Raw genomic sequence first — 12,870 nt, 5'->3', positions numbered from 1 at the left:
CAATAGTGGTAATATTTCTTGGCAACTTGTGGTCTACCCCCTAGTAACATAACAGCCCTGGGACAATAAATCCTGGCATGTTTTGGGCATCTGTGATGGTGCAAATCTCTGGCATAACGATAGTCCTTGGAGAATGCTGGGAATTCTTGACAAATTTAAAAGTGCCATGGTCTGATCGGTCTGCCATAGAAAATGAAACCAGTATGTGGCTGAGAGGGATTGGCTAAACGTGTTCTTTAGTATGTTCTTAAGTATTTCTACCTTATGTTTGTTAAGATGTCTATTCTGTAGATGTTAAAGGTAGGACTATGAGTTTCCAGGATTTGCCATGTGGTCAGAGTATCCCAGAGGGTATGGATATTACCGGGACAAACAAGGCATTCCATTTGTCCACTTATGTGTGGTGTCACTAGGGACAGGAACGTTTAAAACGGCCAACATAAAGTTCAAGTCAAAACAGAAATCTTAGAAGCTTATTGTATCCAACACAAATGTCTATCGTTTGGGGCACTGCTGCAGGTGATATGAAAATAATTATGTTGTTGAGCAATCAAGCCAAATATTATGTTTCAGGTAGAAAGTACTGCAAGGTTACTGGAAAAAAAGTTGTTTGAAAAATTTGTCCCAAGATAAGTGAGCATGAATAGCACACAATGCAATCACCATTATGTAATTATGGTTTAGTCAAATGCCCCATTGAAAATGCTTTCTCAGATTGCACTAAGGCCTTGGACCCTGCAACAAATTGGACAAGATACTTTCCACCATGCCAAAATGTGTACAGTTCTGTAAAGGGGAAAAAAGTTAAGAGGCGAGTTGAAAAACTTAAATATTCTAAATCCAATAAATGTCATTGTTAGCTGACCATTTGAGAGAACAGCTTGGACAATCCCTTACTCGTACAAGAAGAATGTGTTTATTAACAGACTCTGGGGCATATTATCAAGGAGGACGTTAAAAATTATCGCTGGTTTAGCGGCAGAAAACTGCCGCTAAAGCGACGATAATGGGCTTGATAATATGCCCTTGAGAATTCCAATAGAAGTCCATGTGCTGGTGTGAACCTGGGCTTCTATTGGAATTCTCCAGGCATAATATCAAGCCCTTTATTGCCGTTTTAGCACCAGTTTTCTGCCGCTAAACCAGCGATAATTCTAACGCCGTCCTTGATAATATGCCCCAGTGTTTTTTTCTAAAATTCCATATTCAACATAATCAAGCACTACTTTTTCTTTCACTGGAGGCAACTAAATAGGATAATCCAATATTTTACTTACTATTGTCAATAAACATTTGTCTGTTTGAAATCAATCTTTTCAAGTTTATTAACCCAAAGTAAATATGTAAAATAAAAAATACATAAAAATTAACATTGAATATGGCCCAATAGGTTATAGAGGGGTCGCTTTGACGTCATATACCAAGAAGGGTGGGGGGGGGGGAAGTGCTCTGCAAACATCAAAAAATAAGTTTGTGCCTGAAATTGGATTGCCACTCCCAATTGGACTGGAAAACATGGTGTCTCTGTTATGTCAAAAGTGCTGTCACAGAAAAAGAGGGTACTGGATTGTGAACAGTACAACAGTCAAATGTCTTAGGCACTTGTAAATGGTGATGTGGATATTCATGTTGTACAGATCTAGCAAGTAAAAATAAATATAATCTCTGTATCAATGGCAGAATAGTTGCAAGTTTACCTTGAAAAGTCGTTGTGATTACATACATATGTTTACTCAGCGAAGGTGCAGAAAAGGGATGTGAAGGGAGTGTGGGATAATTTGGAGGAGTGAAAGAAAGGATGAGAGACAGACTGCCTTGCAAATTGTGCATTGTAAATATTCATTCATGTAAAGAATTGATTGGTGACCTTTATTAATCCTAGTAAAAACAGCATTTATTTCCCATTGATAAACCTTCAGAAACAGTCATTTCAAAACACAGAGGCCAATAAGATTAGGATGCTGTAAAGAAGAGGTTGTACAGTTTTGCTTTAGATGGGGGCTGAGGGCAAGGGATGAGATTGGCTTTTTAGACCATACACCATTGCTAGAAGCCAACTAGATAAAATGTACTAGGGCAAATAAAATACACAAAAACATGGTGGCCTTTTAGACCATCCACCATTGCTAGAAGCCAACTAGATAAAATGTACTAGGACAAAGAAAATAAACAAAAACATGGTGGCCTTTGAAAATCCTTTGTCACTTACCCTTTCGCCAGAGTAAAGCATCAAGCTGTTATTCTGCCTCATCATTGCCTCTGTGGTGGGCCAGCGTGGCTGCTGAAGTGGTAAAAAGTTGCATGAGGCAAAACGTTCTCCAAGGCCCACTTCCATTATCTACACAACACCATGCCCATAAAGAAAAACCCTCATCAAAGTGTTTAGCAGCACCCACGTTTAAGAAGGTGATTTTATCTACTGGATGCAATCTCATAAATTGTATGACAAGCAAGTGAATGTAAATGTAGAAATATGGTTGTGGTTAAAACTGGCGAGCCAACAAATATCCAATGTGTATGAAGATCTATGCCTATTGAACTTATCTACACTTTGGGGCTCATTATGATTGCGGATTTTCCGCATCCTGCCTGGAGGATGCGGAAAATCCGCAGCGGACCCACCAAAGACCCACCGCCACATTAGGATGGCTGGTGGGTCCTGGTTTCCGTCTGCAGCTTTTCCTCCACGGTTGGCTTACAACCGCGGAGGAAAAGCACTAATCTGGTGACGGTGTCTCTCAGACACCGTCCGCCAGATTAGTAGGTGCCTGCAAACATGCTATTCCGCGGCGGCTTTTCCGCCGTGGAAAAGCATGTGTAACTTCACTGCGGGGGCCCGTTGCGGGCCCCCTAGGTGAAAGGGGGGTGGGGGGTGCAAATGGGGGGTACCTATGGTACCCCCCTGCATTTGTATGCAGAAAGCGGCAGGCACCGCGCAGTGCCTGCCTCTTTCTGCATGCAAATGCAATGTGTGCATTTTTAACATTGCCGCGGGTGCAGCTTGAAGCCGCACCCGCCGCAATGTTAAAAATAGAGGATGTGACCGCCACCCTGGCGGTCACATCCTAATCGCACAGGAGGGGACTCCGCAGCCCATGCGGATGTCCCCTCCTCCTCAATGATCGCGGACGGACGCAAGTCCGTCCGCGATCATAATCGGCCCCTAGATTTGTAGGTTGGGTAGGTGAGGGAGGAAGTACCAGAGAATCGAATGGGGAAGCTAATAGAAGAGTGACGTCTAATCCAGCCATAAGGGGAAAGAAGAGGAAAGGGGAAAGAATTTGCCAGAAAAGAAGCATTGTGGAATAGTGAAGTGGGCTTAATGACAGCACAACAAGTGGAGATACTAAGACGATGGTCCAAATTTTAGAGGTATTATTGGTTGGTGAGAAATGCTAGGAACAGCTTTGTTTAGAGGCTGGTCAGGTTAGTTATAGATTGAGAGCAGGATGTGGGAAATAACATTTATAGTGGATCCAATGTTAGAGAACATGCATGGAGGGCAACTGAAACACCCAAATACCTGGCTCCTATTCCTCCATTAAAATAGTTTTTAACTTACGCATACTCTTCCAGCAATATGATGTGGGATGCGCAGAATCAATGGAAAACTCCTCTGTCCCATGCGGTGTCTAGAAAGGCGTACAGGAAGCTGTAAAGAATCCAAAAATGATTTCAACAAAGATTAAGGCCAACTCCAGACTCCACTAATGAGGCTCACATTCCTGCTCTGCCCACAACTTTGTATTTGAGGATGTAACATTTTTAATATTGTCCTACCATTTTATAACAAAAACATGCTTGAATATATATGTATTATGTGTATATCATCAAGTTATACACACACAGACACATACATAAATGTATATAACATATATACATTTATATATAGATATATTTTGAAATATATGTATACATGCCTGGGTACATGTGGGTACAGAAGCTAGCCAACTATTCACTCAGTATGTCCCTTTCTTTTGGGTTGTGTATCCCTCTGTTCAAAATACATCTTTGGAAAACTCCCCTGGGAAATAATGAAGTCCACATAAACCTTTTTAGTTGTGCAGGTTTTGATGAGTCGAAGCTCAGTGAATCTCATTTCAGGTGTTTTCTTGCACCTGAATGTGTATTCAGAATGTGTGAAGCTGCAACAGTCACTAAAGTCTTCTGAATATGATAATCTAAGTGTTTCAAAAGACTACAGAATAGATACACATTGCATGGTGTGCGTATGTGTGTGTTTCCCCTAAGATGTCCAGCAACATCTTATGAAGCTTGCAGGATTCCACAAGCTCCTTGAGTGACTGGGCCTAAGTCAGCAGAGATGGAGGAGGCTTCTTATGTACCAAAGAATATTCATCATGCATTAAAAGTTACTCTGGCAGAGTAGTTCCATGTATTATGGCGGCTTTGGGTGCTAAGCTTCAACAATGCAATCTTGATTCTCGATCCTCCTACCAAACTAGTCCCTGACACATTTCTGGTTTGTCAATACCTTGTCCTGGTCTTATCATTAAGGAGTACAAAGATTAAAATGAAGTCAGTAGATCATGGTAAGAGTGATGAAAGAGTTGGTGGCTCTGGCAGAGGGCATCAAATTAACTGCAGATATTTCTGAAAATGTTGTATTCCAAATCTTGTATTATAAAAGGCATCATAATTCTCTTAGACTTGTTTGTGAAATATATGTAAAGGACACCATATTTCTACTTGAGAATGACATTAAGATGTGTGCTGCCATTAAATATGCATTTACAAAGCCAGGCAAAGTCTATTTACTTTTGCTCAGTTGAAGTTTGTACAAGCCATCAGTCTGGGTCAACTTCATTAAGAGAAAGTTTGCTTTCTGGTGGTGATGAGATAAACAGTTTCAAAGGTTTGCTTGGAATTTATAATTTATCTAGAAGATTGTGGTGTCTTTTATATTGAGAGTGTGAATGGTGAGTTCAGCTGGTAATGTTAGAATCAAAAACGAAACAGCAGTGATTCACATACAATCTTCCTTATACATTTTGGCTATGAGTATATGGTAGTATTGCATAAACTACGCTGTCTTGAGAAATGTACTTTGTAAATAGTCATCTATTTAAAGAATCTATTAGAAGCATTTATTAACCTTGATGAAACAGCATTCATTTGAAGTCAACAAACTTCAGTAGGCAGTAAGATAAGACAATGTATGATAGAGCAGAGTGTGTAGTTAGTTATAGAGAGACAGGTGGCAAGAAACTGGTTTTGGCTGGTTTTGTCGACTACACATTCATAGAAACCAAAGGATTAAATGTTCTGAGGCACAGGAAATGCTCAAACACATGGTGAAGGAAATGCTTAAACACATGGTGGCCTTTGGTGCCCCGTCTCACCCTTTCGCCAGAATAAGGTAGGAGGCTTCGGCTCTCGCTCATTATTGTGTCTGCCGGGAACCACTGTGGCTGCTGTAAAGATAAAAATTGCATTAGGCAAAACATACTTTAAGGTCCATTTTCACTTTCCACTCCAAACTCCCCTTCCATGACCACAATGAAAGACTCTCATCAAACTTTTCAGTGGCACCCAAGCATAAGTAGGAACATTGATCACACAGAGTTTGTTGCCAGCAACCTTGTTTCTAGTAAATCATGTGATGTAGATGATGACAATATTATTAAGCTGTAAAGTATCTTTAGCCACAGCACCCTTAAGGGTTTAAAGGTTTTTAATATCTCCAGTGTCAGAGCAGTGTATTTGGCTAGTTTGCCAATAGACATTTCATGAGTATAAATAGACTGCATGAAGTATTTTTCTGGCAGACAAGTAATACACACAAATATGTTTAAAGACAAATAACAGCAAGGATGCATGTTCACCTTTTTAGGATGTAAGGGAGTGGACAAGTTCATAGCCAATGGAAAGAGGTGTATCCTAGTAAAATATACTAATTCAAAACAACAAACGTAAACTTATAAGATTAATGAAAGTTACATAATTTTGCAGATAAAGGTGAGGATTATCTTTATATATGCAACTGATGTTTTCCTAAACATCAGCCTGCCTATGCAGTGTGTGCTATTTATTGGTACTACACTGATACATCCTTATTATTTTTTGTAATTGCACTCTGATCTCACTGCCCATATGCATGTGTTCACTAATGATGAAGAGTGTCCTAAGAATTCTCATCTAGAGCTGATTGTAAGGTATTATCCACTATTGCCATCTGCAAAGTGTGTTAACATTAGGTAATACCATGTGCTGAGAGCATAACCCATTAATTGACTACCATGTATGTGAGGGGATATGACAAGAAGAACAGGTAATTAGGAGCTTTTACTACTGAACATGTGGAGAATACATCTATTAGCACCCCTATAGGAAGGCCAAAAAGCTGATTGCAACTGCTGGCTTCTAGTCTTCACTGAACCTGGAACACAGGCAAATAAGATTACTTAGTGTGATCATTCTACTGCTTAAGACAAGAGCGACAGTGGAACCTTCCTGATCGCAGCATCTAACCTAAATGACTCTTTGTCTTATCATCCCTTTTATATTAGCTTCGGGACTTGCGTGCACACTGATAAGCACCCACCATCACAATGCTAGTTCAAAAGAACTTTAACAATACTAAAAAAAAAGAAGCACAGGTGCACAGCACAGAAATCAGAAATTTAATTTTCACAGGAGTGAAGTTCTTCAATTTTGATTTTCTTTTTTATTCCAAAATGTGGTAGAAAGTACAGCAGACGGGTTTCGTCCCTTACTAGGGACTTCTTTGAGGCGATTATGGATTCAAGCAATCTTGTCAGTGAGTCCTCAATGTTGAAGTTGTCGAACTGGGCCACAGTCAAAAAGTTCTTTTTAATGGGTCTTGAAAATGGGTATATAATGTACAATCTCCAGGACTTTCAAGAAGATAACCATAAAATATTTTGTAAAGGAAGATATCAGTCAGAACTTTGAGAGACAGAGCTGCGCCACTCCTTCATGACATGAAGTGGGGTATATTCATCCCAGAATACCAGATCGAGGATTGTGTATCAATGTTCAACATCAATTGTTGATATATACAGGCAGGTGGTTGGTAACCACCGAAAGTGCAGGAAAGACGAGATGGTGGACGATCGAGCTGACAGAGCGGATGGACAACTTGATGAAAATGACTGATGAGAAACACTGCACGGCAGACTTTTATGATGATTTTCCCCGTGAGTAGATAATCTGTGCAGGATTGGGGTGATCGGACCTTTAGCTTTCAGGGAGTGCCTCCTTACTGTGAAATATAACTTTATGCTGAAATGTATGATTCTGCGGACCCTTACTCGCATAGGCCAGGCTTATTGGTACGGGAAGTCAGCATCATATTGAGTGAGAGATGCTATCCATCAATAGTTGTTTACGAGGCTCCCTGAGAGACTTAGTACCTCCTTTGGGACCCCACAGAAGTGATGGCCGGTAACATCTGCCCCAATGCGTTTTACGCTCAACCGTCACAAGTTAAATAGTGCTTATTACTAAACAATTGTAGTTTTCTTGCTATATATACTAGTAATTGCTAGTGAGGGGGAAATGAGCCGCTTATGCCTAGTTGGGGTTGGCATGGCGTGGGTGGGGGGGGTTGGTACTTTTGTTACAGTTCACATGGTCACACTGGGCGTGAGTGATTACGGCACCGCATTTATTATAGCAGCTAGGATTGTCAGAACATGTGAAAGTGAAGAATGACGCACAGTGGACATGGGGAGGGGTATAGAAGAAGCCTGTGATTAATGACATGGAACATGAGGAGCTTAAATGACCATAGAAAATTGTGTAAAATTCTGGCGTACTTGAACAGAAAGGAGGTAGACATTGCGCTGCTGCAAGAGACGCATCTTGCCCCTAATAGCGCTATGCTCACGAGGTGTAACCTAGCAGGGCCATTCCATGCAGGCGGCTTCACCTGACACTCCAGGGGTGTAATTACCTTGGTTAATCCCAAATCAGGCATACAACTTGAAGCATGCAAGACTGATCCTGCTGGTAGATTTGTAATCTCAAGATGTCATGGTAGGGGGCTGACTTTCAAATTCTAAACACATACAGGCCTGACTATGATGACCCTCAGTTCTACCATTCACTTTTAACATACATTAGGGGCTGCCACCCATTGCCACTAATTTGGGGTGGGGATCTTAACTGCTTGTTGGACTCGCGCTTGATCGATCGAAGAGACCCTCAGATTTTAAAACCATTGCAAATAATGTTGGAAGAGTGCCACGGGGAAGCTGACAGCGAAATCAAGCACATGGGGAAATACACATTGGCCAGATCCTATGGTGAGGGAGACAGGCCGGGCTCAGTGCTGGCGGCGATTGTCCGCTGACGGTATGAATCTGGAGTCACCCAAGAATTATTAGATGAGAAGGGAACTGCCCTGAAAGAGCAGGCGTAAATAGTAAATAGATTTGGCCAATATTATCAGAACCTGTACAGTTCCAAAGTTACCCCAGACAACGAAAATAGAGTGAAATACCTGAAATACATACAAGTACTCTGGCTGATGGATAGCCACAGAGAGTATCTCATGAGACCTCTTGATGCTGTTGAGATCCGTATGGCACTCAACTCCATGCGGGATGGAAGTGCACTTGGCCAAGATGGGCTCACCATGGCCTTTTATAAGGCCCATACTTGATCACTCTTCCAGGAGATGGAAGAACCTGGCATAATGCCCCCTCCATGCGTGAAGCACTGATTTTTTATATTTTTTTTTAATATGTTTTTATTGCAGATAGTCATTCACAGTTATACGTCGGTCATTAACAGTGCAATCTGCATTGGTAGCGACAAGACTATGGTACCACGGTTACACAGCCATTCAGCCCACAACCCGGAGGTCGGGCGGCAAATATCGATCCAACTGTACACGTGGGTTCTGTGCTCAGCTAGTCATGACCAGTTATGAATGATGGTTTGTGTCTGCTTTTCTGAAAGAACTGATACCCCAACCAACCCAACAGAACTATCCCAGAGGCCTAGCAGCAGATCAGCAATATCAGATCCTCAAGAAGTTATTATGAAGCTTGAAAGTCCTCCCTCCTCCCCTTCTCCACCCCCCCTACCCCCCCCCCCCATGCCATTGGTGCATTATTGGTATGTCAGAAAGTATGAGGTAGGAGTCTTTCTCTCAGCAGTCGGGACAATATGCATTATACCTGTCGTGCTACGGGGTTGTAGGCTGCTCGTTGTCTTCATTGTCCGTGTCACTGTGCGTGTCGTGGTCGCGTAAAGCCTGCACCAAAACCTCCCATGCTTGCGCAGATTCCAGTGCCCTCTCATTCTGTTGCCGCCGCGCTAGCTGGAATCGCAAGGTTCTCTCTCCCTCAGCCCATTTAAGGAACTCACTGCGCCACTTAGCGCCCGTTGGACCAACTCGTGCCTTCCTGTGCCGCGTGATTTCCCGTTTCGCTAAAAGCAAACCCATATCTATACATTTGCTGGTGATTTTCATTTTAGGGGTATGCGGAAACCAATAAATGATCTCCACTGCCATGTCATACTGCAGAGTTTGTTCCGTCACCCCGTTAAGAGTATCTCCTATCATTTTCCAGTAAGAGGTCAGAGCAGGGCAAGTCCATAGCATATGGCCTAGGTCTGCTCTGTTCCGCCCGGCATCTAGGCCAGGCCGCAGTATCTGAAGCAAAGTATTTTTGTATCTTCTCTGGGGTCAGACATGCTCGGTGTAGGATGTAAAAGTGGACCAATTGGAACCGCGCGCTGCGCGTGCTCTTCCAAGCTCGGCACATCAGCTGGGCCCATATGGTCTCTGGAATTTCCCTCCCTATGTCTGCCTCCCATTTGGCCTTGAGCGCCTCTAGCGGAGGCAGTCCCTCGTTAATCATCCTGAAGTATAAGCACGTCACTGCTTTACTCGTCCCTGCTGCCATCATGACATATTGGCATGCCATGGACGTCTGCAGCTCCTCAAGTCCACTCTGCCAGTGTGCTTGGATTGCCCTCGTGATCGCGGCGTGTAACAGAAAATCGCCCCAGGGTATGTCGAAGCAGTCCGAAATTGCCTGGAAGGGCAACAGCGCCCCGTCCTCGTATAGGTCACCTATTACGTGTATACCTGCGTCCTCCTAGGTTTGTAATTGCGACCAATCCCTGCCATGCGGTAATGCTGTAAGCATTCCCACCGGTATTTCGGGGGCGTAGGGGTGGTTCGTTTCTGTCTTTCGCTGCATGCGGTTCCAACACGATCTAATAGTACGTTCCTCCTGTGTGAGATCCCTTAGGGCCAGCCTCTGCTGCATTGCGATGTAAGAGAGTACGTGCCTGGGTATTCCCAGTCCCCGCTCCTCTTCTGGACCACGGAACTCCTGTGCTACCTCCTGAGCGTAGACCTGCAGCTGGGCTGCCAAGTAGTACACCTCGAAGTCAGGGACAGCCAGCACCCCCTCAGCCTTATGCCTCATCAAAGTCGTGAGCGTCACTCTGCGATGGCCCGATCCCCACAGGAAAGCTACAATCAGTGACCTCAAGTTTCGGAATACGGCGGGAGGGATCCAAATCGGGAGCGTCTTAAAATAATAAAGTAGCCTGGAAAGCGCCACCATCTTAAGCAGCGCAATAGGTCCCGCCACTGACAGCGGTAGGGTGGCCCAAAAGGACATACTTCCCTTCAGCGCTCTAATGCAACAGGAGATATTACCCTCCAGTACATCAGCTGGACAGTGATACATGTAAACACCTAGGTATTTCAGGCAGCTGGGTGCCCATCTGATTGCTCTGGGCGTGTCGGGCTGGGGTTCTCCCTTACGAACTGGGAATAGGCACGTTTTCGACCAGTTCACTCTGAGGCCTGATATTTCACCAAAGCAAGTGAGTACGGCATCGGCACCAGCCAAAGTCCCCTCAGCATCCTCCAGGAAGAGCAACAGGTCGTCGGCATAAAGGGAAATAAACTGTTGCCCCGATAATGTCCTCAGTCCTCCGTAGTGGGCCCCGTGCGGATCGATAGTGCTAGGGGCTCCACCGCCAGCGCAAAAAGCAACGGGGACAGCGAGCAGCCCTGTCTCGTTCCTCTTTCCACCGGATATTGCTGGGATATTAACACTCCCGACTTTACCCTTGCCATCGCAGAAGCGTAGAGCACTGCCGTCCACCGCAAGTATCCCTCTCCTACCCCGTAGCAACTGAGCACTCTACGAAGGTACTCCCACTCTAGACTATCAAAAGCCTTTTCCAGGTCGATCGACAGTATCACGGGATGGGGGCATCCTTGTGGTCTTCCTCCAACAGGCGAATTAGCTGGCGTATGTTCATAGCGGTGTTACGTTTGGGAATGAACCCCGCTTGATCTTTATGTACTACAGTGCCCATGTGTTCCAGTAATCTAGAAGCAAGGATACTACTTAATATTTTGTAATCAACTGTGAGCATCGATAATGGCCTATAGGACGTCGGGTCACCGCTCTCTTTGTCGGGTTTAAACAGGGGGATCACCAAGGCCTTACGCATCGTGCCCGGGAGGCACCCCAGGCATTTCGCTTCTTTATATACTACCAGTAGCCGTGGGGCCAACAGGTCGATATAGGTGGCATAGAATTCTACTGGTAGCCCGTCTAATCCTGGGGTTTTGTTGCGTGCCATACGTTTTATGGCATTGCGGATCTCCCCTATTTCTATGTCCTTACCCAAGTCCTTCGTCTGTTCGGGTTCTAGTTTAGGGATAGGTAGGTCTCGTAAGAAAATATCAATGGGAGCGGAGTCCGCCATCACCTTACTTTGATATAGATCCTCATAGTAGCTCATGAAACAGCGGAGAATTTTGGGTTGGGTGCAGACCTCCACGCCCTCAGAGTCACGCATGGAGACCGTGGGAGAGCTGCGCCTAGTGGGATTGGCTAACCAAGCCAACAGCGCCCCCAACTTGTCTCCCTCCGTGAGCGACCTGGTCAAGTAAGTCTTGTAGTCGAAACTACGCAGTCTTTCCACTTCGACGGCTACAGCTTCTTTCGCCGCTGCGGTCTGGTGTTGCAGCTCCGGGCGGCCGGGTCGTAAGAGCTCCAACTCACAAAGTTTACGATCCGCCTTATCGAGGTCTTCCAGAAGTACCCTGCGCATCTCCACTTTCTTAGCTATACAATAGCCTCTCACTATTACTTTGAAGGTGTCCCACTCTGTTGCTCTCTCCCCAGTCGTGCCCTCATTCTCAGCGAAATAATCAGTGATCCTATCTTCTTGTTCGCTCCGGAATATTGGGTCTTCCAACATTTCAGGGCGTAATCTCCAGGTTGGGACACAGGAAGCGCCCGGGAAACATCTGAAGTCTGCCAATAACGGGTTGTGATCGGAGATCGTCCTCGCCAAGTACTCGGATCTCACGGCCGAGGATACCAGTTCCGCCGAGCACAAGATCCTATCCAGCCTCACATGTAATTCGTGCATGCCCGAGAAATGAGAGTTGGTCCGGGCATGTGGGTGTTGGGCTCGCCAGATGTCCGTCAGTCCCCACTTAGTCTGCCATTTCAGTCTACCCTTGGCTACTCGGCATGTTGGGGAATCCGCTAGAGGGGGGTGTGATCTGTCAAGGTCTATGTCCACCACCGAGTTAAAGTCCCCTCCCAACAGGAGTGGCCCCACTAAATAGTGGGCCAAGGAACCCAACATTGTCGGGAAGAAGGCCAGTTGATCCACATTAGGCGCGTAAACGCTGCAGATGTTTATGTCTTTACCTCCCAATTTACCCGCTATGGCCACAAACCTCCCTTCCGGATCTACTGTATGTTTCGTCACCTGGAAAGGGACGGCAGCTCTTATCCAAATCAACAGGCCTCTAGCATAAGCTGAGTATGTGGTGTTGTATAGTTGTCCCCTCCACCTGCGCTGTAGTGCCAGTCCCTCTGCTTT

General features: G+C 44.7%; 1 protein-coding gene across 1 annotated transcript in view; it reads right to left on the bottom strand.

The window, feature by feature from the left end:
- LOC147708726 (uncharacterized) overlaps positions 1–12,870 on the bottom strand; it is a 233,077-nt gene that overhangs the window by 44,999 nt on the left and 175,208 nt on the right. The window contains exons 17-19 of the mRNA XM_086925772.1: positions 5,364–5,435; positions 3,563–3,652; positions 2,210–2,281 (exon numbers count right to left, since the gene is read on the bottom strand). Of these exons, the coding sequence (XP_086781898.1) occupies positions 2,210–2,281; positions 3,563–3,652; positions 5,364–5,435 (234 nt within the window). The remainder of the gene's footprint in view (positions 1–2,209; positions 2,282–3,562; positions 3,653–5,363; positions 5,436–12,870) is intronic.

Source organism: Lissotriton vulgaris, chromosome 6, assembly GCF_964263255.1.
Source record: "Lissotriton vulgaris chromosome 6, aLisVul1.2, whole genome shotgun sequence".
NCBI classification, from domain to species: Eukaryota; Metazoa; Chordata; class Amphibia; order Caudata; family Salamandridae; genus Lissotriton; species Lissotriton vulgaris.
This window is presented reverse-complemented; position numbering and strand designations above follow the sequence as displayed.